At 40.5% G+C, this 27,878-nt stretch overlaps 1 protein-coding gene across 1 annotated transcript in view; it reads left to right on the forward strand.

Annotated features, from left to right (window-relative positions):
* Window positions 1-27,878, forward strand: part of LOC145979610 (uncharacterized) — a 100,598-nt gene that overhangs the window by 28,061 nt on the left and 44,659 nt on the right. Inside the window, exons 6-12 of the mRNA XM_083112576.1 lie at window positions 379-489; window positions 4,602-4,727; window positions 6,716-6,829; window positions 10,535-10,630; window positions 15,842-15,905; window positions 20,390-20,548; window positions 25,306-25,459. Coding sequence (XP_082968702.1) covers window positions 379-489; window positions 4,602-4,727; window positions 6,716-6,829; window positions 10,535-10,630; window positions 15,842-15,905; window positions 20,390-20,548; window positions 25,306-25,459 — 824 coding nt within the window. The remainder of the gene's footprint in view (window positions 1-378; window positions 490-4,601; window positions 4,728-6,715; window positions 6,830-10,534; window positions 10,631-15,841; window positions 15,906-20,389; window positions 20,549-25,305; window positions 25,460-27,878) is intronic.

The following is a 27,878-nucleotide window of genomic DNA, read 5'->3' on the forward strand; positions in this document are numbered from 1 at the left end:
GCTGATTTTCTCTGCTGGACGGGAATTGAATTTAATTAAAATTCCCGTACCTTTAACAACGCTGATATATATACACATATATAGTGTGTGGGTGGGTATCTGTCTGCTCCTTCCTCCCCACCAATCCGCAGTGATTTCGCACCCTGCTAGTAATATGCTTTTACAGTGAACGCACGTTCTGCCTTGTTCCATGACTCTATCCTAACTGAATGATAAAACAGCAGCTGCAAGATGGCGATAGACACGTGTTGCCGCTGACGTAACAAATAGCTATTCCAGTGTTGCAAAATTGCCCGATTCATTGGACACCATACATAATAGATTTATTTTTTGAATTCTCTGATTATGTCAACTGCATAAATTTTCTTAATTATTTAGGTTGCCGGTTGCTTGTGCAACAGTAAAACCAGTTTCAAAGGAAAAAAAAAGCGGATGGCTCAATAAACAATTATTGGTACTGGACACTCTGCCGAACATAGTTCAAGAAGCGTAAGTACCTTCATTAATCCTTTATTCTCCCCCTCTCCCACCCTTAAGGCTTCCCTCTCGTGCATTCCCTGAGACTTCAGGCCACCGTGACGGAGTGGTCAGCGATGGTATGAGGCAGTATAGGATTTCCCAAATGTCCCCTCCACATTTAAATTCACTATAACTTTGTAACGAACATAGATATTTCAGTGAAATAAAGTTTGAACTGCACCTTAGGCGTGCACATACCCTCTGATTTGGGGAGGGGGTGGGGGGCAAAAGCCTTGATGAAAGTTCAATCGGGAGAAAGAAGCCTCATTTTATTTCGATGTTTCAGTTTTATCGCATTGATGGGTGTGTGTACGGTATACGTATATACACATAAAGAATTCATCCGCCCCATAACAAACCAACATCAAAAATGATATAAATTCTCTCTCAAATGTGCGAGCATTTAAGAGAAATCCGTTTAGCAGCAGTACTTCTCTCCCTGGTAATTCAAATTGCGAGCGAAACGACCAAGAACATTTTCAGATCCAACTTTTTGCAAAATAAAAACAACATTGATTCAATATGGTGCCAAAATTTTCATGGAGCGCCATGGTATTCTGTTTTACAATTTTTTCTTTTACGTATATCGTTCGGTGCCCAGGGCCAACTCCCGCCGCCCACTATACCGCGTTTGTTACAACCTGTCCCCTTTCCCGCGCTAGGGAGCGCTCGACAGTTTCGGTGCCAATGAGAAACGAGGAAAAAATCGTCTGCTGGGCAGCGAGGAGCGAATGGAAGCCAGAAGAGAGGCGCTTACGTAGACGCTGTTGCGACGTTGCGTATTTTAATTGGCTGCCTGGCTTTGACTTTCCCCAGCACTGAGAAAAGCCAGGGAGCAACTAGCGCGGGAACCGGGACAGGTTGTAACAAACGCGGTATAGCCACGGCTCTGAACTTGACAAGACTGCAAGAAAAGCAGACATTGCGAACGAAGCGAGCAAGAAAAGTTTACGAAACGTATTTTTATTTGTATAAAATTTGAAATCGAGGGGCAATTGCAGATCTGTGCTCCCCCCCTTGCAGGTGCTCTTGGCCGTCTGGAAGAAATAATACAAGAAAGATTGCTAGTCTTGCTTTCCTTTACTCCCATGTTTGTCCCCCCGATATTGATTTCCGCCCAAGGACGGGGGCCAATGGACGTCCGGGAGGGGGCAAGGATGGCCACATCGCCCCCTTAGTAACCGAATGGCAACCTAAAAATACATTTTCACACGTATAATTTGATTTCAGTCATGATATTTATATTAATTATTATATATGCTATAATTTCAAATTCAAGAGGTGTTTTTTGAGGGGGCAACACTATTATTGGGGTAATATGCCCCATGAAAAAATACCTTGCTTGTCCCTCAGTGGAAAAATCTGCGGACGTCCATGATTAGTTGGCACCCCCCCCTTCCCCCCCGATGTAACTGCACAGTAATCTTAAAGTTATATCTGGCACCTCTGCATGTTGAGAGAATCAGATGACTGCGAGGTGATCAGGTGATTCCAAGATGTCGTCGATTCAGGAGGCAAGCTTGCCACGCCAGACCTGGCTCCATGTTGACTTTTGGTTGTGGGGATATGTCAAGACGGAAGTGTAAGTGGATGACATCAAAGCGAAGATATCTGTAGTCATCGCGGGCATTTTGGATTCAGGACGAAAATGCAATAAATGTACCAGGATAAACGTACCAATAATAATATTATTATTGTTATTATTGATTTGCCTTATTTTACTTCGCTTATTGCGCCACTTTTGGCTAATTTGCGAAGATGGGGATGAGCGATAATATGATGAAATTCATGAATGGACACTCACAAACATGCCCAAGTCGGGATTCGAACCAGGAACAAACATTATTATTATTATTAGTAGTAGTAGTGGTATCAAAGACGTCGTTATCCTCGTAAATTATGCAAAGGGGGGGATAGATGTTGGTGCTAAAGCATTTGTGTTCGAACAAACGATTTGAAATATTTTTTCAACACGTTCAATTTGATATTAATAATGGAAAACAAGCACACAAACTATTTTTGAAAGAGAGAAGATGATTAATAAATGCATTCCAAATATAATTATTTTTTACATTAACATGTATAACTTTCATGTACGATACATGTTTCACATTATGCAACATGGAGCGACGTTGACACTAAATTGTGTACGTATTCAAAGTTTATTTAATACATGTATATACAACATATATTATTTAAATACATTACACAACCAATTCATCTATCTCACAATGAACCAACAGCAAAAATGACATAAATTGTCTCTCAAATGTGCACCTCCCTTTCTTCAAAACAATTGTTCATGCATTTAAAACAAAATCAATTAAGACAAGTGTTATTTCTCTGTCTGGTAATTTACAATGCATTAAAGAGAACAATGATACACTGCGAGCGAAGCGAGGAAGAAAATTTTTGGATGGAATTTTTTTGCAGGCTGAAATCAATATTGATTTAAAAGGACGCAAATATTTTCATGGGACGCCAATGCATTCTCTCTCTTACAACATTTTGTGCCTCCATGATGGTGTAGTGGTAATATCGTCGCCTTGTGATCAAGGGGTCCTGGGTAGGGTACCCGGTGGAGGAACATGACACAGTGGTTCGGATCCCACTTTAAACTGTAGGTCCAGTCTCCTTTCTGTGCGTAAAGTGGACTTAAAAACCACAAATCAATCAATGAATTTTACAACTTATTTTCATTTAGATCGTTCGGCGCCCAGGGCCAACTCCCGCCACCCCATAGCTACTGTTATGAACTTGATAAGACTAAGCAAGAGCGAAGCAAGCAAGAAAATTTTACAAAAAGTATTATCATTGGCTTAAAAATTGAAGTTGTGGGCGGTAATTGTCCCCTGTAGGGAAACTTGGCCGTAAATGTTTAACCCCCTTGCCCCCCTAGAACGCATTTTCATCCAAGGTTGGGGGGGGGGGGGGGGGGCAATGCCACTGTCTGCAACAGCACAGCGAAATTCGTTGCCTACACAGAAGGTGCGATATTGCTATCCTCGAGCAATTTCAACACATATCACTTACAATCTGTAAAGAAATACTGTGGGGGTAAGACACCCCTGGCACCCCTAGGGGCGGGAAGGGAAGTGACACGTAAAAATAATCTAAAACAACCGATATTAGTGTGGAATCCATAGTTTTCGGGGTCACTAAGTGAATAGTGACACTCCCAATGCAGTTCAACTCCAAGTTCATTTTGCACTATAGTTAGAATTCATTATTTTCCTGTCTATTAGAAGATTAGGATAAATAAATACCCGGGCAACGCCGGGCAATCGGTTAGTATGTTATAAATATAAGCAGTGAGTGTGTTCTCCAGATCATCAAAAACTTGTTTGTGATTCTTGTGGGAAAGAAAAAAAAACAAAAAATAAAATTCTAAGATAAGTCTCTTTGACTGATTTCATCACATCCAAATGTAGTGCACTAAATTTAGGAATTCCTCTCTCCTGTAACGTGTTGAGTGAAATAACTTATAATTTTTGTTAAGTCAACAAGATGACTTTAACAAAGACAATCTCGCTATACATTTTGACACATGTAATTGATAAAAACGATAATATTCTAAGGATCACGAAGCGAACAATGACGAGAGTTTTTTTTTCCTCCGCGACCACTGCAGTGTTAATTGATTGATTGAGTTGATGTTTTAAGTCCACTTTCTGCATAGTAAGGCCAATCGGGACTCCACCAGGAATCGAACCCGGGACCCCTTGATTACGCTACCTCTCAGTTATCATTTTCAAAGCACTATAGTAAAAAAAAAAAGTAAATGGAAAGCAATAAAAATGTCTCATGATGATATAGAACGGAATCTATTATCTAGTGAGTTCAATTGCTAAGGGCTTCTTCTGAATATCAATATGGTTGTATATTTTTTGTTTATGTAAAAGTAGCGAAGTAGCAAGTAGCGCATAGGAGTAGCGTAGCGAGCTACTTTTGAGTAAATGTAGCTAGCTAGAGCTGTAGTGAAGCTACATATTTGGGCGAGTAAGGGTAGTTGTAGCGAAGCTGTTTCTAAAATATAGCGTTTTGATAACTGTCTAATTATTTTCTCTGTCTCCTTTATTTAGAGTTCTCGCTGAAGTTCAAGTTGAAGTTGATGTCAGTAATGCAGAAGTTGATGTCAGTAATGCAGACACTGGGCACAGTTCTCCAGTATATCATGAGAGACTAATATCTCCTATTGCGGAAAGCACGTAAGTATCTTCATTCTCCTTTCTCTAGTTGCGAAGTGAAAGCTGTAGAGATAACATCGATCTCCCATTGCAACATTGCGAAGCGTACGTCTGTTTTTACCAGTTGCTTTTATTTGCCTGTTTGTACAGTGCTTGGGTGTTTTGTTAATTAATTTTCCGTGTTTTGCGTACAACTTTTATTCAGTAACGGTGCTCATCAACTATCTCCCCGTTTTAGAGTACGTTTGGCAACATGCTGTGTCTCCGATGTTCATTTGTTTCTTCCCGGCTGCAAATTTCGGTGCCTTGTCACACCAAAAGGCCAGATGTCGGTCGAAGAGATTTCAACTGATCGCTCATTCGTTGATTCTCAGTCTTCAGTTGGAATTGCTATTTCTTCTGAGCCATGATGGTGTCTGGTGCCGAAATGTTTAGTTGCGTCACGTCACTAGGAATTTTGAAAGGAGGATCTTACCCTCCGTTTATGTAGCCAATTGTAAAGTTTATTCTCCTCCAATCATTTATTGCGTTTTAGAAAAATGTGAACGATGAGGGTTCGAAATATCCAGCTGGAAGTCACTGCATAATCATTAATCTACTAGCAATATGCAATCTACCTGTAAAATCCATGTATAACACAATAATATTAACATTGATCATTACAGTTTGAGAATTTAGAGAGTCTCATTGTCAAAACATCCACTTCATTATACACAAACACTCGATAACGTAGGTTGGTTATGTGTTTTAAGTACACTTTATGCACAGTAAGGTTAATCGGGACTAGACCTACAGTTGAAAGTGGGATCTGAACCACTATGTGGTTCTACCAGGTATCGAACCCGGGATCCCTTGATTACAAGGCGACGACGACAGGCGCTTGACATTTAAAACAAACCGAGATATGTAAAACGCACAATGTTTACTAAAATGGTCAGTTTTGGTACATTATACAGGGTGTTTCAGTGACCATGCTTAAAATTTGCAGGGTCTGTCACATCTGCTGTAACATTCCCGAGTCATTCTGACAATATCACAGGCGACAAAGATTATTTTTTTCCAGGATAGGATGCGAAGGATGTCCCTCGGCTCAGCACCCAATTGTCAATCGTTTGAGTCAGAACGACATCAGAGTATACATAAAAATCCATCGCTTAAAAACATCTAGGGTGTAGAAGAAAAATTATTGAAATTAGTCATGGACAATTTGCATGGGAATACTTATGGATCCCTCTGTACTATTGTACTTCCATCCAGCAACGGCGCTGATCAACTATCTCCCCCTCCCCCCCGTTTTACAGTACGTTTGGCAACATTCTATCTATCCCACGCTCATTTGTTCCTCCCGCCTTGGCCACGATCACAGCCAGTGACGGCTAGTGCTGAAATACTTAGTGGCGTCACCAGGAGTTTTAAAAGGGGGATATTAGCTTCCGCTTTAATAGCGGTGAGCAACACTATTATGGGGAAAATATGCCTCTTTAGCCCCACCTGGAAGAAAAAAATACCATTTTTACAGTACGTTTGGCAACATATTGTGTATCCGACACACATTTGTTTCGTCCTGCCGGCAACTTTCGGTGCATTGTGATTCGAGAATGCCCGATGTCAGTCGAAGAAAATGCAACTGATCGGTGGTTCGTTGTTTCTCAGTCGCCAGCTGCAAATGCGATTTCTTCTTAGCGATGATCACAGTCGTGCTGAAATACTTGCTGACGTCACCAGGAATTTTAAAAGGGGGATCTTAGCATCCGCTTTAATAGCGGTGAGCAACACTATTATGGGGAAAATATGCCTCTTTAGCCCCACCTGGAAGAAAAAAATACTTTGTTTTTTTGTAGCCTCCCTGGAAGAAAATCCTGTGGACCTCCATGCTCTTTCTCATAAAAAATTGTCTTTTTTTAAAATTCTGTGCAGGCGAATAACTGCAGTGACAACACTTCTCTTTTTAAGGTAAAAGGAAACTTCAGAACCTGCTAAAATGTAATTGTCCTTTCTTCTTTATTTAGGATGGAAAGCAACAAAGTGGCGGTGAAGAACTGCAGCGGTGCAGAGGGCGGGGAGGAGAGGCAGTCCAGTGAAATCCCGAGCCTTTCCCCCCCCTCTGCACTTCCATCAAAGGCGTAAGTACCTTCATTCTCCTTTCTCCAGTTGCGAAGTAAAAGCTGTAGGGATAACATCGCTCTCCCGTAACAACGTTACCAAGCTATCGTTTGTTTTTGTCAGTTACTTGTATTAGCGTGTTTGTATAGTGTTTGGGTGTTTTGTGTACAAATTTCCGTGCTTTTATGTACAGTGGGATCCACGAGTATTTCCCTGCAAATTGTCCATCACCATGTTCGTGCACTTTATTTGACCCAATAAGAGCTTCAAAAATTATGAGAAGAAAAATTAATGAAATTAGTCATGGACAATTTGCACGGGAATACTTATGGATCCCACTGTACTATTGTATTTCCATCCAGTAAGGGCGCTGATCAACTCTCCCCCCCATTTTACAGTACGTTTGGCAACATTCTATCTATCCGATGCTCATTTGTTTCCTCCCGCCTTAGCCACGATCACAGCCAGTGACGGCTACTGCTGAAATACTTAGTGGCGTCACCAGGAATTTTAAAAGGGGGTCTTAGCTTTCGCTTTAATAGCTAATGATATAAATTACTTCTCTCCAATCACAGGCGACAAAGATTATTTTTTTCCAGGATAGGATGCAAGGGGTGTCCCTCGGCTCAGCACCCAATTGTCAATCGTTTGAGTGAGGATGACCCGTTGGCAAGAATCCTTGCCATATCGTCAGAACGACATCAGAGTGGATACGACTGAGCTTCTTGCAACGCTGGGGCCGCCATTTGAACCATTACTGTAAAGCTTTCGTGTTAGAGTGCTACGATGCACTGTAGTAACTTCCGTATTAAATCAAGAGGGTGCATCTTTAAGTTGTCTTATTCCACTGTCATATAAAGCCCCGAATAGTATTGGCTCATAAATTTTAAATGGTGCATTTCCGGACCGGGGTTTCGTATCTTATACTGGTACTTTGGCCAGTCTCAATCCACCATGCAAGTTTGAATCAAGGTTACGGAAACACCCTGTATAAAGCATATGTTTTATTCATATTGATGCTTTTGCAACTTACCAATACCGACGTGCCTTGAGAAACCTTAATCTTGATTTTGGTCTACTTTTACTTCCCTTTTCTGACAACTTTGGCTAACCGCGAACTTGAGGATGATTGATGGTGCAATGGAATTGATGAATGGATGCTCATTCATGTCGAGGCGACGATTTGAACCCTGTGAAAACTTTCGTCAATGGGATCAGCAGAAGGGGGGAGGGAGGTCCCTAAGTTAGAGTTCCCATTCGTCCCTGTTTTCCACACATAGTCCTGTTTCTTGATAAAAATGTCCCGGATTTGTCTCAGATATCCGATTTTCTACTGCTTCCTATAACCACAGATAAGGGTATCTGGGTGTGTGGTATAACGATGTAACTCCCCTGGTGGCTGATTCATGAAACATACGAGTAGATGATCATTTTTCTGTTGCTATATTGGCAATGCTGCCAATGGTAATAAAAACATGTTCTGTTTTTATATTATTAGTGCTATTTCACTAATAAATGTCCTGTGGACATACGAAAAATTGACTCGGAGAATGCTTTACCCATTGTAAACTCTAATTTTTAGTTTTTCCTTTGTGCAGAGTTGTATGTCCGTATCATTGTGGTTCTGGCCCCACTTTACGCTGTAGGTTTATTCCCTATTGGCTAATTCTCACTATAAGGAAAGGCGAAGAATAGGTTCTCGCTTAAACTGCGTGTACGCGTATAAGTGCGTAGACACCCATTTGCTCGTTCTCATTATATATGCGAGAGAGTAATGCTCCACATTTTTTTTTCTCATTCCGGAATGAAGAGAGCAGTGTGCAAATGGAAGGGTAGCAACATTGTAGTTTATTGCCCACATGTGTGTAAGTACATGCAGTGGCGGCTCGTGGTAAACCAAAGTGGAGGGGCGATAGGTCAGAAATTTGCTCTACTAGTAATGTGAGTTTAAATGATGAATTTCGTACATAACATAACAGCCAACGTGATAAGAAATTGATATATTCGTGTTTACCGAATATCATGTTTGCACATTTTAACCTATTATAATAAATTAAATAATTATTTAACAGTAATGCAAAGATTACGAAAGATCGAAGAAGAAATAGAATTCTAACAGATTAAGTCGTAGCATTTTTTAACTCAATAGAGGGGAAAAATCAGAAGAAGGGATATTAGTTTTTACACAGCTTGATAAGCACAATGACGAATATTTACTTGCATTGAACGTGAAAATTACTAGTAAAAAAGTGACACAGAAAACATTTCCTGACCAACATGATTAATTGATATGTGAAATAGGGCACCAAAATACGTAAATATCTCACGGGAAAGGTGATATCTGCGTTACCAGAATCTCAAACAATATACTAAATAAAAACTTCAAACTTGCCAGAAATCTTCTTCAGACATGCTTGTAACTAAAATCCATTCTTCTGTCCTTCAAGCTGGCAAACTTGTTGACGACACGGTTGTTAAAATCTGGAATATCCTGGGTTAACTTTCTCTCAATAGAAAGCATGGCCAGAGCTGTTAATCTGTCCTCAACCATTGTGTTTCGCAAAAATGTTTTTACACGCTTCATAGTGGAGAAACATCTTTCGGCTTTTGATGTGGTCATGGGAATTGTTACGAGCACTTTCAGAAGCTTCGTGCATTCGCCAAATGTATCTTGGAGATTATTCTCGTTCATAAACGAGAAAAGGGCCAAGGCTCCCGAGATGTTACTAAATTCATTCCTTCGATATATTATGCTCAATTCTGTCTTCAGTCTTTTCTCATCCAAGAAAGGATAAGCACCGCATGCTGATTGCAGATACATATCAGGAAACAACACACGGTAGCTTGAGAACTTTTCTGGCAAGAATAAGTTTGCTGCAATAAGGTGACCTCTGAAGGAAAATCTATCGATCGCTTGGCTTTTAATTACATCACAAACCTCCTTTGCCTCGGCGCTTCGATTGCGATTGGTAGTCCTCCTGCACTTTATCGAAAACATAGCATCCTCACATTCAGATTCCTCACCACTTTCCTCTCGAACTTTCGATACATGTTTCACAAAACAGGTAATGTGCCTCTCGACAGAAGTTGGGTCTATTTCTCTTTTCTGTAGCTGATTGTATAATATGTCAACATTTTTTCCAGGCCTGCTGCTTGCTCCAGAGTAGAATCCAGTTTAATATGGTCTGCTGCTTGAATCGCTTCCATGCATTCGATCAGATCTTCCCTATGCTCGTAAACAGTGTTCACCAACCTTGCATGAAAATTCCACCTAGGTAGAAAAATTGTGGGGCATTACTTTCTGAGCAACCCTCGTGTGTGTAAAACCCCACACATACATATCATTATATAACAACGAAAGTAAGAAACCAGGGACTTGCGGGCTGGAACTGAGTACTCTTCGTACGTCATTTCCCCTGAATCCTAGTACTAATCGAACACATTGCTTTCAAGTAGCTCCAATCGTCATCACGAAGCAGAACCTTCTTCAACTGCCAATGGGGACCGCTCGCACCTAAAGCAAGCTTTCACTTCTTTCCTATCAATATTACTTAATTCTCCAGTTTTCATTCAGGATAGACGAACGCAATGGTCTATTTCTTGCCCAGGATTTGAACCCGCGACCCCCAACTTCGTAGAGCGCTGGAGTGATGAATTTTCTTCTTTAAGATAGGACGACAACTAAAAGTTACTAAAATGTAATGCTATGTTTCTCCTTTATTTAGGTTTCAAAAAAGAACGCCAGACTACTCGGCAGTTCTACATATTGAAGCTACAAATGCTCTTCCATATCGTCCACCTCATGGTCTAAAGCCATATGTGTAAGTACCTTCAGTATAATGTATTCTCCCCACTGTGCGAGTTAAGCTTTTTGCTTTGTGGGGGGGGGGGGGGGTTGCCCGTTAAGTGGCATATTAGTGATTTCATTCTGGCGTATAGGTTGTTTTGGTTATGCAAATTTTATGTTACCAGTCATATCAGTAAACTAAACTATTCACGATTAAAATTATCCCATGCGCCATCTGGTGAAATTTTCTCGAACTACTGGATGTAGTTGTGTTGAAGTTGTTCAAAGCATAGGCAATGTGCGAAAGAGAAACGTCCACGGTTCAGTTTTTTGGTCTAAATCGTTTTGTGGGTCAGAACAAGTGAAAAGTTTTCATGTGTTTCCACCCCATGGAATCTACAAAACCAAATTTCTAAATAAATCAGGGAAAACAGAATTTATTGACAGAATACTGGTGTGGGAGATAACGTTGAAATGCGGAAAGGAAATTACGAAGAATGGACTAGTCTGTACACTTTAATTTGCGAAAGATGATTACATATTTCCATGAAAGTAAAGTTTTAAATTGCAGTTTTTATATATATATATATATATATATATATATATATATATATATATATATATAATGGATAAAAGCAAGGAGGGCCAAAAGGGCTAAGTAAAAATCAAAGAAGGTAAAAGGAAACACTCACCGGACAGTAGAAAGATTCAAAATTTTCGCTAATTTCATAGCATCATCGGTGTGAGGAGAAATAGACGGAACTTCCGGAAATTAGAGAAAATTTTGAATCTTTGGAACTTCCGGTTCCGTCTATTTCTCCTCACACCGATGATGCTATGAAATTAGCGAAAATTTTGAATCTTTCTACTGTCCGGTGAGTGTTTCCTTTTACCTTCTTTGATTTTTATATATATATATTTTCCAAAAGTCATTGTGTCTTGCCCAATGCATCCAGATAAAGTAAAGGTCTTTCTTTCCCCTTTGTGCACCTGACGGCGGCACCCTTAGCGGCCGCCCGGACGCCAACTCCAGATAATCACGTGCGATATCTCCGCTATGGAAGCCGCTAGCTTCGAAATGACTTCCAAGTACTCAGAATTATAGTTACAATTACATTCAAAGTAAGCATGTTAATTCTCACGGGGATGTTGGAAATGTCCTCGTGCATCCATTCGTTTTTGGCACGATTTTAGGAAATTTGTGGGCTGATCCCGGAGATTTGTTTTAAATTTTATGCAATAATAGGCTAACGATTTGCCATAATATGCCATTTCTTGTTCCTTGGCCAGATAATGTAGGCGTTTATGTTTAAAACCGACATTTCTGAGTGGTATTCATTGATTGATTGATGAGTTGGTGTTTTAAGTCCACTTGAAGCACAGTAAGGCTAATCGGGACGGGACCTACAGTTTAATGTTGGATCCGAACCACTGTGCCTCCACCAGGTATGGAACCCCTTGATCACAAGGCGACGATTTTACCACTACACCATCGGGGAGACACAAAAGTTGTAAAGGAGAGTATGCATTTGCGTCTCGTGAAATTATTTGCACCTTATTAAATCAATATTGATTACAGCCTGCAAAAAAATTGGATCCAAAAATTTTCTTGATCGCTTCGCTCGCAATATATCATTGTTCTCTGTAATGCATTGTAAATTACCAGAACCACTATGTCCCTGAGTGAGTGGTATTCATGTTTCACAGGTACAGTAGCGTACGCAGAATTTCTAAAACTTTCTCCTAATTCACATTACCAGTGTTTTATTATACTTTAAGTAACTAATAATGCTTATAATTAATTAATTAGTTTAATTATTACTAATAATACTACTAATGCAGCTGCTGTTACTACTAATATCACTACTATTATTAAGTAGTAGAGATCTACATAAATATATTTATGAAAGCAATAGAACAAAATTACTTTCTAGTCATTCGAATGTTATCAAATTCTAGGAGCATTTTTTGTTTCTTTGTTATGAAATAATTGTCTAGTCAACGCTTATTTAGGTGAGACATTTTAAGTGTGAAGAAAATCCATAAAAATAATCAAATATATTAAATTAATTGAAATAATCAAAATACGAAACTCATGCAAGGAGCCGCGGTAATCTAGTCTGACAACCTCGCGGGAGATCCCGGAATTGGTTGAAATTTATTCAGCCTTGTCCCCTCACCAAGCCTCATATCAATGGGTACCTGAGAGCAACGCTGGGGGGATAAACGCTACTGGAGCATGGTGCTGATCGCATCACTCGCAAAATGGCCGACATTGAGAATGTGTGGGGCCCCACCACACCACTACACGTACCTTCATGACACGGTGCTATATGCACGGGGAAATTTACATTACCTTTACCTATGGAACTCCTCCAGGATGATGATGAGGCGCGAGAATACGTGTTGCTCAATTCCACTCCACTGAGTCTATGTTTTTTTTTTTTTCAAAAGTAAGTTTATAGACATTCCAACACATTTATCACTTATAGGTGATTCACAAAGCACTTCTTCAACATTATTTAATGATGTGGGTGTAGACTCAGCATCACTTGAGAGTACCGGGAAGAATGTTCTCAATAACGTCGGCACACTGCACGAAGCAAGGAATTTTCACAATTCTCGCAATAGTCACTGCGTGACTTTATTTGCAAAAAAAATTTCCAAAATTGAACTTTGCGGGCGCTTAGATTGTTTAGACATATCGACGGATCCTCGACGGATCCCAAACTATGCTGTAAAGATTTATGAGAAACGCGCCAATACCGCTCTCAAAATCTACTATGCGCGGGCACGATAATTCACAGCTGGTTGTCTCGTTGTTCTTACCAACAAAACATTTCACAATAGTTAAGCTTATTGTAGTCCGAATTCAGAAATTCAAATGTACCGCGCAAACAATGGAAGGTGGCTGTTGATTGTGTATTGTTGTAGGCCTAGGATTTGTCTACATTAGCAGCTTACAATGAACTAATAACTTTATTTAGTTAAAGCTCATTGTTCACAGAAAAAATACATGTTCTTTGAACATTGTTGCAGCTGATGTACAAAACAACTTTTTTCTCTTAAATCATAGTTGCCCTCATATTTAATTTTCAAGAATTCGTGTTTATTTTCAAGGCATTCACTATTAAAGATGCGTGTGTTTGAAATGTTGTGCTTTTCTCCATGCTGCATGGGAATAATAAATCAAATTATTATTATTAGTATTGTTAATATGGTTATTATTATTATTACTACTAGTATTACTAATATTATTATTATTACTGTCGCAGATCTTTGACTGTGATAAATTAGATAAACACTTTACTAACACTAACCGATAAGTCAGGGTGACAAAAGAGGAACGGGAGAAGAAGCCACGTTACTTTAGAGATTGAGATGTAGCGGGTTAGAGTCACGAGATGAGTGCCAAACACTTACGCCCATGTACGCACACTGAATCGGTTTTATTTAGCTAAATGTGGCGGGAAACTGGGAAATGGCATAACAGGCGATAAAAATGTGAGAGAAACATTGCAGAAATGGGAGATTATTAAAGAAAGTTAAATTTAAACAAGGCTGCAAATCTGAAACTTATAAAGTACAACAATGGAACAAAAGCTCTCTCTCTTATTGTTGATGAAAAAGGACAGATGAAGAAAGACACTTCTTGTGATCAAAATGTGATAAAAGTACTGTAGGATAGTGAATTATTTTAAAAGAAAATTAAATCTGGAAAAGTCTAGATATCCCTTTTCATAACAAGTTCAACAATGAACGAAAGGTCCCATTGTTGCTGACAAAGGAGAGATAAAATCATAATTCTTTATCAAAATGTGATAAAAGAATAGGTTTTTCTCAAATAGGATTAAATTTAGAAAAAAACGCTAGATATTCTTATTCAAAATGATTTCAACAATGGAAGAAAGGTTCCATTGTTCCTGTAAATGGGACCTTGCTTCGTTAGAGAAGAATATTAAACGTGGATCAATTACCCCACCACTAACATTCCCCATAATTCATTTACAGAAATTTAACCGACTCTTGTTCTCAATTTCTTCACAAGCTTTCGCAAGGTATTTCTGAGTGGAACAAGCACACCTGGGAATTCTGTTGAAAATCATCTATGAACATCCCTTCAAGAATTTGTAATCAGATACGAATCGTACATAAAAACGTTTTGTTGTATTGATTGATTGAGTTGGCGTTTTAAGTCCACTTTATGCACAGTAAGGCTAATGGGGACTGGACCTACAGCTTAAAGTGGGATCCGAACCACTATGCGCCTCCAACGGGAATCGAATCTGGGTCCCCTTAATTACAAGGTGACGACGGTACTACTGCGCCATCGGGGAGGCCCCACGTCTTGTTGTAATGTGTACGTATGCGTCATTATTAAAACTATAACAAAACACAAATAACACTTGGAACACTATACGCTTAATAAACACTGGATAAAACAAATCGCAAGAACACTTGAAACATGGAACCACTTTAAAAATACGACTGAACCGAGATCGCGAAGTTACTGAAATGGAATGGGGTTAAGAAAGAAATCCACAAGTTATGCTCAAAGCCATGTGTTCCAGTTGGCACTCTGGCACCACGAGCTGTTAGGAAACTTTAGTGCCCTTTTAGCGTGGGTGTTTTGTTACCAAAGTTACGTGACATTTCCTAAAAACATGCCAAAAACGAGTGGATGCACAACATTTCCAACATCCCCGTGACAATTAACGTGCTTATTTTGAATGTAATTGTAACTATAATTCTGAGGACTTGAAGTCATTTCGAAGCTGGCGACTTCCATAGCGGAGATATCGCACGCGATTTGACGGGAGTTGGCATCCAGGCGGCCGCTATTCGTTCCGCCGTCATGTGCACAAAGGGGAATGAAATACCCTGGATTATGTTGAAATTTCGAACAGCCGTTCAGCTCAAAGTTCATTTTACAATACAGTTAGAATTCATTATTTTTCTGTCTAATAGATTGATTGATTGATTTGGTGTTTTAAGTCCACTTTATGCACAGTAAGGCTAATCGGGAATGTGGGATCCGAAACACTTGTGCCTCCACCCAGGATCGAATCCTGGACCCCTTGATTACAAGGCGACGACGCTACCACTGTGCCATCGGTGGTGCCTGTCTAATAGAAGATTAATGTAAATAAACCCGGGCAACGACTGGCAATCAGCTAGTTATACATATTTATGTACTTACTTGTTATGGCACTTGCTTCAATATGTACGTTTTTTTGTTTCCCAGGCCACGAGACCAGCTGAAAGAAAAAATCACTGATGAAGAAGAAGAGAAACGTCACAGGATTTACGTAAGTTGGACATTTTTCTATCTTTGTTCATTTCCCATCACCCCTCTCCCGGTCTTAGGTTTGTTATTCTCTGAAAAGGGTCTCTGGTTCCAACACGGATAGTGTTATCCGGTACGGGTGTTTCTCATGCAGTAAGAATGCAATGGTATGTAGGGGAGAATTGCCGAAATTTGACAAGTTGGTACTATTTTGCTTCTGCATCAAAAACAAGACACAGAAAAAGAACGAAATTGTAGGTATGAGAAGCACAAACTATTAGCTTTCACTTCATATATGTATTTCAACAAAAAATGCAGGAACCAATATAATAGGGTACATATATGAAAGTAGTGACATTGGTCCATTATACAGTGCTCAAAAAAAGTTTTGCATATTCAGGGTTTGTGATCATTTTATTGTACTAGATACATGAAATCATATTCAAGAGTACAGGGGAGACATACAGACAGAAAACAGTGCAGCCATGCAGAAGAAACAAAATCACACCAGAATCACACCCGAAGCACAAGATTGAAAATGTGAGATGCGAAACACAAAAGAAAGGCAGTGCAATACCGTGTACTTACGGCTCGCAGGCATGCTTGGGATCAACATATGGGAGTTCAGTACCAAGTATAGCCACCTCGAGCCCGAAGGCATGCTTGAACACGACGGGGCATGCTAAGGATAAGAGCATTCAACTTCTCCTGAGGAAGACTGTCTCACTCTTGAATGGAAGCCTCCCGCAATTGCACCTTGTTCACAGGAGGATTTTCACGGCTGACAATTGCTTGCTTCAGGTGTCCCAATGCATGTTCCACACAGTACAAGTCTGGAGAATACGCCGGCCACACCATGCCTCGAATGACATGCATATCAAGGAACTCTTGAACCACTCTGGCTCGTGTGGTCAAGCGTTATCATCTACCAGTGTAAAGCCATTCCCCACAGTTGTGGAGAAACCTGCTACCACGGGTTCGAGAATAGCGTTTCTGTACATCAGACCAATCATGTGACCCTGGAGGGGAATTAGGGGCGTACGTCGACCAAACATGATTCCACCCCAAAAGATGATGGAGCCCCCCTGATGCTGGTGATGTTCCTGGATGAAGGCCTCGTTCAATCTCTCCTCTGATTGTTTCCAAACCCTTATGCTTTTGCTTAACGGGTGCAAACTGATGGTGACCTCGTCTGTAAAGAGCGTGTGCTCCCACTGTTCCTGACTCCATTCGCTGTGCATTGTTGCCCACCTTACACGATCTCTCTCATATGGTGTGGTTTCAGAGGAACCTTGGGTATGGGTCTTCCTAACGTCAATCTTTGCTCATGAAGTCGATTCCGCACTGTCAGATTGGAAACATTCGCTCCTGAGGCCCTCCGCAGATCCTGGCACAAACTGGCAGCAGTTGCAGTGGGTCTACGACGTGCCGAAATCACCACGTACCAATCTTCCCTGCATGTTATCTTGCTTGGCCGCCCTGTCCTTGGTCGATCATCAACTGATTTTGTCTCCATGAACTTTTTCCACACTCGAGAGACATCACTTTGGCTCACACCAACACGGGCAGCGACGTCCACTTGGCGATATCGCTCTTGCAGCAGCATTACAATTCGAATGCGATCCGTAGCAGAAATGGTTGCTTGAGGCATGTTGCCCTTCGTTTTCCACCCGCTCTCTGTGCAGTTACCAACTCACAAGGGCAGATAAGACACGGACAATGCCTCCCATCGGGCTGCTTTCAAATCTGCTCAGGGATCATGTGGCAACTACTGCCCTCTATCTGCTGAATATCGAACTCACTAGGGGCATTATGTCGGTTTCTGTCTCGGGCATTGCTCACATAATGAACATTGTATACCTTTTGGGGATATCGCGACTCAAACCGCATGCAATCATAATATGCAAAACTTTTTTTGAGCACTGTAGGCAACTGGTTTCATAACTTGGACCACAGGTTGCTTAGGTTGGACCGTTCACAAATGGTATGTACGTATGTATGTCTACGATATCTAGACACCTGCAGCACTCACTACACACACCATTCTGGACAACAGCACCTACCTGTCATTTTCCTTTCTATGCTACATTCTTTTGTGGACGTTTCTGGACTGTGGTGAAACCTGACTGACTCATCCACGTTGAATATTCGGTCAGCTGTAAAACCAAACAAACCATACCTTCTACTACACTTGATCAAACCTCAGTCCCCATCATTGTATTCTGCTCTAGCCATTTGCAATTCCATCTCTGTCCACAGCCCATACTTCCCCATTTGGAAAACACGTGGTGGTCAAGGCAATTATACCCCGTTAATAAAAATATGACGCTACACGAACATACGCAACTAAACCATAGTTTTACCACATGTAGTTAGTAGTTAATGAATGTCACTTTTATAATATACTACAGGACATTTGATTACTTACCCCTAGTCTACACAAGAGCTTAAGATCCGAAGCACAATAATTGCAACACGAACAATGGAAACACAATAACAGCACTCCTACTTCGTCGAACGTCTCTAGTTGACTGACCATTCAGTCATTTGTACATGGCACTGACGCCAACCATTAGTGCCAACTCACCTGTTTCAAATACTCGTCTATAGGCAAAAACAAAGGCGGTCCAACTTAGGCAACGGTCCGATTTCGGCAACTTTCCCCTATATATGGATTGATTGAGTTAGGTGTTTTAAGTCCATTTTATGCACAGTAAGGCAAATCGGTACTGGACCTACAGTTTGAAGTGGGATCCGAAGCACTATGTGCCTCCACTGGTATCGAACCCGGGACCCCCTGATTATTAGGCAGAGACGATATATATGCGCCATCGGGGAGGCACGGTATGTGTGTATGTAAGTAATATATACCGTGCGTCCATTTCCTTGCGAGGTCGAGAGATCGGGAGAAGTGTGGCAGGCGGCGCTAGCGGAGATGCTGACAGTTTCGACCAGTAACGTCCCGCTTAAGTTTTACCATTTTTAGCGTTTTGCCTCGCTCGGAATCGTTTGGAGGTTTCGAATGTGCCACACTGCATCAATATTACGTTGCAGACCAAGTCAATGGTTTTCGTGAGCATTGTTTGCAATCTGAAAGCTCTGAGCTCGAGTTGTTCTTTCCTTCGCGACTACAGGTGCCCTGCAGTGGCGTATGCTGGTTTTAGCGAGTGGGTAATATCCAACCCACTCCAGAAGTTTCCCTTCAAATTTACCTCAGCATCCATACAGGATTTATGGTGTGGAAAATTTTACCTTATTGTTGCGACGACTATCGATTAATTATTGTGATTGCAGTTAATCTAAGTTTCGAATTTCAAATAATAAAACAAGAAAGAATAATAATCATATACAAAACATGGTTATCTTACGTCGCTTTTCTTCCAATTTTGGCTAATCCCGATGAGTGATGATATGATGAAATTGATGAAGGAACATTTACAAATAGCACCCATGCCCAGACCAGGATTCTAACGCTGGACCTCTGGTGTCGTGCTAACCACTCCGCCACGGAGGTCGGTGTAATTTCTTGAATTTTTAGTTTAAATTTTAATATATTTAATTATATTTTGGCTTCAATATTTAAGCTTTTTCCAAATTAGGTTGAAATAGCAGAGATGAGGCAGACAGAAGCAAATGTAAAATGAGAATTAACATGAAATAGGTTTAAAAAATTAGTAAATGATAAGTCTTTCAGAGAGGGGGGAGGTCCGGAACCCCCAGACACCCCACCTAAATACGTCCTTGCTGGTTCCTATCCATGTAAGAATTAGGTGTGCCTACCCGATGGCGTAGTGCTAACGTCGATGCCTCGTGATCAAGGATTCCCACGTTCGATACCCGGTGGAGGCACATTGCACTTCAAAATTGTAGATCCAGTCCCAATTAACCTTAGTGTGCATAAAGTGGACTTAGAACAACAAATCAATCAATCAATGTAAGAATCATATAATATTATAATGCAGTGTGGAAATTTGATGAGTACAACAGGCATACTGTGGAAAACCTATATCTGACACGATTACTAGGGAGTACCTATTAGCGACAATATTGATCTCCTTTAATCTGTTTTCTTCTTGATTTGATTTTTGTTCTTTAACATCGCTTTTCTGTCACTTTTTGCTAATTGCGACAATGAGGATGAATGATTATATTATTAAATTCATCAATGAACACTCACAAAAAGTGTGGGGAGGGCAACTGCCCACCACGCCCCCTCCCCCGATCTCCGCCAATGCATGTTATTGTTGTGCTAAAGCCAAGCGAAAATGAAGCAAGCGGTAGTTTCATTGGCATTATATCATAGATGCCTACTACGAGTGGATCAGTATTTGATGTAGTGGCTAAAAAAATGCCTGCGTTTTCATTCTGCACCCCTAAAAGATTAATCCTGGCACCGCCGATGGCATGAAGCATTTCGGATTGGCGTCATTTTCGCTTCACAGACATTTTATGCACACTGATGAATTCTGGGAATGTCCACCGAGTAATTGTTTTCTTCGTTTGCAGGTGGCAAGGTATCAGGCACATTTAGTTAGACAAGCCAGAGAAGCTCGGGAAAGAATACATACCGAGTTCGATAATAATCAGAGTCGAAGAGTTCAGCCTGAAGTTCAAGGTGTTCAGCAAGTTCCCAGGAGAGGATCCGCAAGGCTAAAGAGGCCGAAGGTAGAAGCACTTGAACAAATATGCATCATTTCACTTTGTGAATAATAGCCGTGTCCGAAAGAAGCAAGAGCATACTTGAAGGGAACATCCTCTGAGAAAGGTCCAGTGTTGCCACAACACAGTGGCGTATGTTGAGTCTAATACTACCTGGACTAGCTCACCATGACACCTGGTCCTAGACTATGGAGGAGGGGAGAAGACGTTTTGACGTTTTCAAGGAAGCCACGTTGCCATCCCAACGGCAGTCAGGTTGCGATCTTATAACAATTCAGGTTGCCAACTTCTAAAAATTCAGGTTGCCAACTTCTAAGAATTCAGGTTGCCAAATCCTAAGAATTCAGGTTTCCAAATCCTGCACTAGGGGACGTCACTTCCGACAAGACCATACTTCAAGTCTGTCCTTTGTACCTTTCGGACACAGTCATTGTATGGTGGAAGACAAGTCTTCAACCCGTTTTAAACGGAAGCATTTACGTTAACATTTTTGCTAGCATAAATGTTTCCGAAAGTCACAGAGCATTTTTTCTTACCAGACAATACTTTACACGAAAGCATTTCACGTAACATTCCGGTCAGCATTTGCGATCATGATGCGAAGAGTGCAGAGAACGTTAGATAAAATATATAGCACGATCAGTGCCGGACAGCGGCGTGCATTCAGGATACGCAAGGTACGCACTGCGTACCCACAACACAGTAAGAAAAAGTCTTCCCCGAACATGAAAATTCAACAATTAACGCTCCGAAAGCAGTTCCACTACAAGAAATTCCGATTTCCGCACGAACACGCTGCTGCCTTCCTGAAGGCAGTCCCGAATGATCCCGATTGTGACTTCGGCAACCACCCGATCCGCGTCCCTGCCGATTTCCGCAGAGACGCTGTTTCTTCTGCTTGGTACCCTAGAAATTCGGAAGGTAACCCCATTGGCTCATATCAGCCCCGGCCACGTGTTTGGGTCTGCCCGTGCTTCCCTCTCTCTCACTTCTTTCCCGGTTCTAAGCTTCGAGGGTACCCAAGATTTTGACAGCGTATGCAGTGTTGACAGTAGTCAACATATTTTTTTCTGGAATACTTAGCTTACTAGCATTTAGCAGCCATGCGTAGATAGATCACTGTTGGGTTGCAATAAAAATACATTATAAAAAGTGATGCAGGAATCAGACAGGAGGGCAAGAATATGTAGTGGTGGAAGATCATATTTAATATAAGCGTAAACTATCACATATAAAATATTTATGTGAGGTTAAAGTTACGCTAGCAAGTTTTTTTTTCGTATAGGGAGGTGAGGACCAGAATGGACTGCCACTGTGTCGAGGGGAAAATATGTGAACAATTTGCAACTTTCGCACAATTCTCAGAGTATGAAAGTATCTGTTTATCTCCTTTCGGGATCAACATTTCCTTTGAGTTCCATAGCATGGGTGTTGATTGTTGACCCGACGATATGAATGAATGATAAAATAAAAACATAATAAAACACAATGCTTACAATGGAATTCGATGAGCCCCCCTCCCTCCCGCAAGACATTGCAAATTGATGTACGGTAGTTTAGCTTTTGAAGTGTTCTGGGATGTATGCTGACTTATTTTCTACTTGTCCTTAATTATCTCCCTTCTACAAAATACTTTGTCGACTGGCAACTCCGATTCATTCGTCCACAAGAACGCGTGGTTTTCGGGCATAGCGGGACCGGACACAACGTACCGTGCGAGGTTGACTTTTGCTTTCTTCTGTTGTGTGAAATTTGCAGCGAGTGTTTCGTTCATATTATTTACATTACAGGATCTCTATTGTTTGTCGGTGCCGTGAAGTGATAAAATAGGGGGACCGGGAGTTATTGATGACATACTGGAGAAGGGATTTTCGGAATTTACGAAAAAAGTGTAAACAATCCGAAATGGAAGGTCTGTTCCTGATTTGGAAAAATTGTTTCAGGCAGGAGTTGTGAAGGATGGTAAGCAGTATATTAGGCATTTTGATTTTTGACAAGAAGAAAAGATATCTCTACAGAGTGATTGACTGAGTAGAAAAACAGTGAAACTTTATTGTTGGCCTTATTCGTTGGTTTCCTCTGCGAAAGGTATTGTGAAATAGTAGAGGATACTGAGATTTATCAAATTTAGTACATGAAATTTGAAAGGACGGAAAATGATTGAGTCATTTCCTTCCCGTTCAATGTTCATCTCACTGCATGAAGGAAATAATCAAAGTTGAATTGTTGGACTCTACGTACCTACATCAGAATATATTTGCGAATATAAAATATCATACATATATTTTACCTCGTTACATTTGGATATTGATACAAGGATGAGAAATTTCCCATTATAAAATTGTAGAAAAAAGTTATTTTTTGAATAACATGATGGCCAGGGGGGGGGGGGGTTCTGGCCCCCATAATTCATTTCGGTTGGCCCATGTTGCGTACCCTAGTTTAAATGTCACCGCACGCCACTGGTGCCGGATCTACAAATCTTGCCCCCTCCCAAAAAAAAAATATTGCCAAAGGCCCCCCCCTAGCTACCTACCTACCTTTACATTCACACACACAACAACAATGGTATATATATATATATATATATATATATACACACACACACACACATACAATGTGTGTGTGTGTGTGTGTGTGTGTAATTCTTGATCTGGTGTTGACACAGTCACGTGTAAGGGCCTAGAGAGTGATTCAAAAGACCCTTAGCACCGACTATAGAAAGTAAAGAAGTTAGGCTGGATGCAAATGGTCATGATAGAAACAGGTTAGGCTATGGGAGAACCACATTGGTATGTTCCAAGCGGGCGTGCGCCATATTAAACTCACATCAAAATTTTCAAATGGGAAGGAAGTGATGTGATATATGTATACGACACTGTTTTCTCACACCTGGAAAATGAGACATTTCATTTGTTACAATCGCACAGTCGTAAAATTTTCCTATTAAAGATAGGTTGAAGGAACGTTCACAACTGCATCTCTCATGAAATTCTAGCCTGTTTTGATTATACGTAGTTTGACTGCCATGCAGGAAACTCAGGGTGAGTGATCTAAGGATGGAATTTTTCCGACTTTTTCCCCGCATAAAGCGGTTCTGGGGCCCACCGAGCCTCAAATCAAACGGTACCTGGGAGGAGGAGGGTGGTAAAGGCGGCCGCAGCATTGTGCTGATCACATCACGTCCAAGATGGCCGACATTGAAAATATATGCGGTCCTACCCTCACATACCCTAAATGTGCCTTCACGACAGGGTGCTTTATGCACAGGGAACTTTAACATTACCCTTACCTGTATACATTGTATTCGTTTCTGTACCCCTGAGTAACTATGTTTATTTTTTACATACGCGAACCCTCTGCTATGTCAATTGCTGAGGGCCCTCTAAAGGCTTACTTGTCTTCGGGCCCCCCGCACTGCGGAGTGTTTCGGCTTGCAGATCCGGCACTGGATAGGCCTACGAGTTAGGCGGTTTTTATTTAATAACTAATAATTTAAAACAGGTAATGGTTTTTTAATTGATGAGAGATCATGTAAACAAATACAAGCTACACTATTTTTTGTAACGTTAAGTACCCATCAATCTCAACTACATATTGAGGTATTTTTGTCCGTGAGTCAGCGTCAAACATTAACAATTGAAAAACTAATTTATTTTTCCACACGTGTGGTGCATACGCTATAAACTATATATTTAATCAGTTCCATCGATTTGTATAAAATAGTTGTCGGCTGCTTAAAATGTGAAGTGATACGTTGCTTACATCTCACTCGACCGCCATTACATCTGCATTCTTGACCTAGAGCTGGCTTCTGATTGGTTACGCTACATGAAATGCTAAGGAAGTTAAGACTGATTCCATATTTCACATTTTATGGAAATATGCTATGGCACCAATATGCTATAACATTTCTTCACTTTACACTGTAGAATTGAATTGTAGCAGAAACGTTAAGTTAAATGCTTTTTTCTAAAGTGGCCCTTACAATCTAGCCCTTTTATCGGAGTCAGTGGCGAGCTGTTGGCAGGGTGGGGTGGGGGGGGGGGGTCTTAACAGTCTGCGTAGTCGCATGGAGCGACGAAAATAAAGCATGATGCCCACTGAGCCGCGTCTGAGAAGAAAGCAACAGGGATTCTGTTGTTGTCTGCTTCTATTGAAATCAAATGGTGTATCGCCCACTACAGGGAAAAGCGCGGAATCAAAGAGGGAATTTCCGTGGCAGAATTCTGCAAATTATCTTAAAGGTTATCGCCCACTGAGACACCACAAACGCGTCTGTTGCATTTCGTTTCCGCGTTTCTTGCATCTCGTGGGTCTTCAAGCTTAAGTTCGAGTGACCGCCTCCTGTGGCGGAGTGGTTAGCACATCGCACTACGACGACTGGTGTCCTGGGTTCGAATCCCAGCCTGGTGATGGACGTTTGTGAGTGTCCATTCAACAATTTCATCATTTCACCACTCGTCTCCGTCTTCGCAAATTAGTAACAAAAGTGGCACAAAAATATTAGTAAAATTAAGCAAATAAGTGAATCGATTAAGATCAAGTGATTTACCACTGCTGGTGTACGCATTGATAATATTTCTCGCAATTTGTTCACAGAGTATGAGAGAGAGAGAGATAGAGAGAGTGAGAGAGTGTGCATTTATTGCAACCCGCAGGTAAGCTTCTGTAACTATCCACCATCAGGTTCACGAATTCCCATATGCACACACCTGTAAAAAAATAATATGTCCACTAAATTACAGCGTTTCTCATTTCAGGGAGTGAAGGTGTCAACAACAAATGTACGACTTAATATTTTGGCAAGGACCTTCGTACGTCAAATGAAAAAGACGCGGAAGCATACAGACGAGTTGTTCCAGAAACTCTCAGATGAAATGAACCAGAAATTTATGGAATATGAAACTGTTCTAGGTAAATTAACAATAACTTCAATTAATTCACGTAAGGAAAATTAAAAGAAACACAGTCGAGATTTTTTTAGGTTCTCATGCCATGTGCCATTACCTGATAGATATTAAGCCTTCCTTTTTCAGTATTTGATTCCATATATTTCCATCTTTTCCAGCAGGGTGTGAAATCATTGGAGCCTGGTGTTGGGAAGAAAAATCTTAAAATACACGCGCAAATATAATTATATGATATACGCATTTATAACGTTAATAAATAACAATGAATTGCTAATACATTACACACACACACACCCACGCACGAACACACACATATAACAAATCAAATTAATAAATTTACTAACTATATAAAGATGTCAATAAATTACAACATTGAAATAGTTTTTGTTTAGTTATTGCTCTCTATTAATATAAATCAATTAGATTTCATACTAATATTTGCCTTGCATTATTATCTTGCTTTCATTAAGATTGCTATACATGTAGATCTGTTATTGATCTCTTGAAAGAGAGAGTATGCTTTTCGATTTTATCCCTAGTAAAGTATATTTTAATCAAAACTAATGGCTAATCTTTTGTTGTTATAACAAAAGCTCTCCCCAGGATTTTTTTTGGGGGGGGGGGGGTAATATTTGAGGTCAAGTATGTTGATGGGTGGAGATCCCCCCTGCCGCACCAGGATTTCACATCCTGATTTGAAGTCATTTTCCCCCTTAGACCCTTTTGAGCACTCCACTGCATGTTTAATTTGCCTTTTAGGAATAATTAAAAAAACAATGATCCTTGAGAAGATACGGCCGTCATTAACAATTGAGCGCAAAGAGTCTCAAAGAAATCACATTTGGTGATGGAAGGATCAGAGGTAAATACAATTGAGGGGTTGCTTCCTGGGTAGAGTTGTCTCAATTCTAGTTGAATAGGCAGATTGATTGGTTGATTGATTTGTTGTTTTAAGTCCACTTTAGGCACAGAAAGGCTAATCGGGACTGAACCTATAGTTTAAAGTGGGATCCAAACCACTATGTGCCTCCACCGGGTATCGAACCCGGGACCCCTTGATTACAAGGCGACGACGCTACCACTGCGCCATCGGGGAGGCCTGAATAGACAGATACGAACAGAGACCTTCTCAATATTATCTTCATCAATTGTACTTTCCCCGATATCTCGAAAACAACCATTTGTTTGCCCTGTATACAAAGGGAAAGATGACGTGAACGACATCAATAAGTAAAGAGAAATTTCTCTCCTTTACATGTTAGGTGAAGTATGTACAGGGTAATTCAAAATGAATGGTGCAACTTTACACAGTTATTATGACGTTACTATTTATAGATAGAAAATCAGATGAGACATCGATATAAAGCAAAACTCTGAAAGTTTTACTCACATGACTCGCATTACAAAGAATCCACAGGATAACCACATGTAATGCGGAAAAGGTCCGAACGTACTTGCTATGCACGACACAGCAAGTCCATGTCAGTCAATGGTTTCGAAGACACTAAGAATTCGCAGTTGTGACTTTGGAAAATCTTTCCGAAGGGTGAACCATATGTTTTACTACCGAAAAGCATACGGAAATGTCTTTGCACCATTGTGATTGAATCAGTTCTCGATAGCTCCAACACACAATATGTCTTCTACGAGTCAGTAGCCATTTTGCGACAGTGGCGATCCTTGTGGAGGATCGGCTAAGCAGAATAAGGCCTCTAAGTGGGAATAAAAATCCCAGAGTTTTTCTTTATATTGAAACCTTGTCTGATTTTCTATCATAAATATCAACGTCATAATAACTGTGTAAAGTTGCACCATTCATTTTGAATTACCCTGTATATTGAATCATTCTTACAACCGCTTAAGAAAGTATGCAGATATATTCGATATTCTCATTCTCTTTCTATCTCCCTGTTTCTATATTTCTACACATGCTCTTCTTCCGGTTAGTTTTCTATCATCTTCTGTTTTCCTAATTGTCTTCTCCTCTTTCTTCCTGCATCTATATCTCTTCATATCCTCTGTCTTTCTCGGTCTTCCTTTGTGTCACACTCTTCTTTCCTTCCTCTACTTATTTCTATATTATTTTTGAATCTTCATTTCTCTGTTCCTCTGTCTTCTTATTCCTTCCTTTCTTTTCTTTTCTTGCCCATTTCCCTTCTTTTTCCATTCCTTTCTTTCATTCGATACCTGGTGGAGGCTCACAGTGGTTCGGATCCCACTTTAAACTGTAGGCCCAGTCCCAATTAGGCTAATTGTGCATAAAGTGGACTTAAAACACCAACTCAATCAATCAATCAATTCCTGTTTCGTGACATCGTTTTCTATCTCCATATTTCTGCCTCCAGTTTTTTAATTCATTTTCGTGTCTGATTAATTATTGCTATAATTTAGATTATTTTGAAAATGTGTAGGGTAAACTGTCA

The sequence above is a fragment of the Lepisma saccharinum genome, chromosome 1 (assembly GCF_977018435.1).
Source record: "Lepisma saccharinum chromosome 1, izLepSacc3.1, whole genome shotgun sequence".
Taxonomy (NCBI): domain Eukaryota; kingdom Metazoa; phylum Arthropoda; class Insecta; order Zygentoma; family Lepismatidae; genus Lepisma; species Lepisma saccharinum.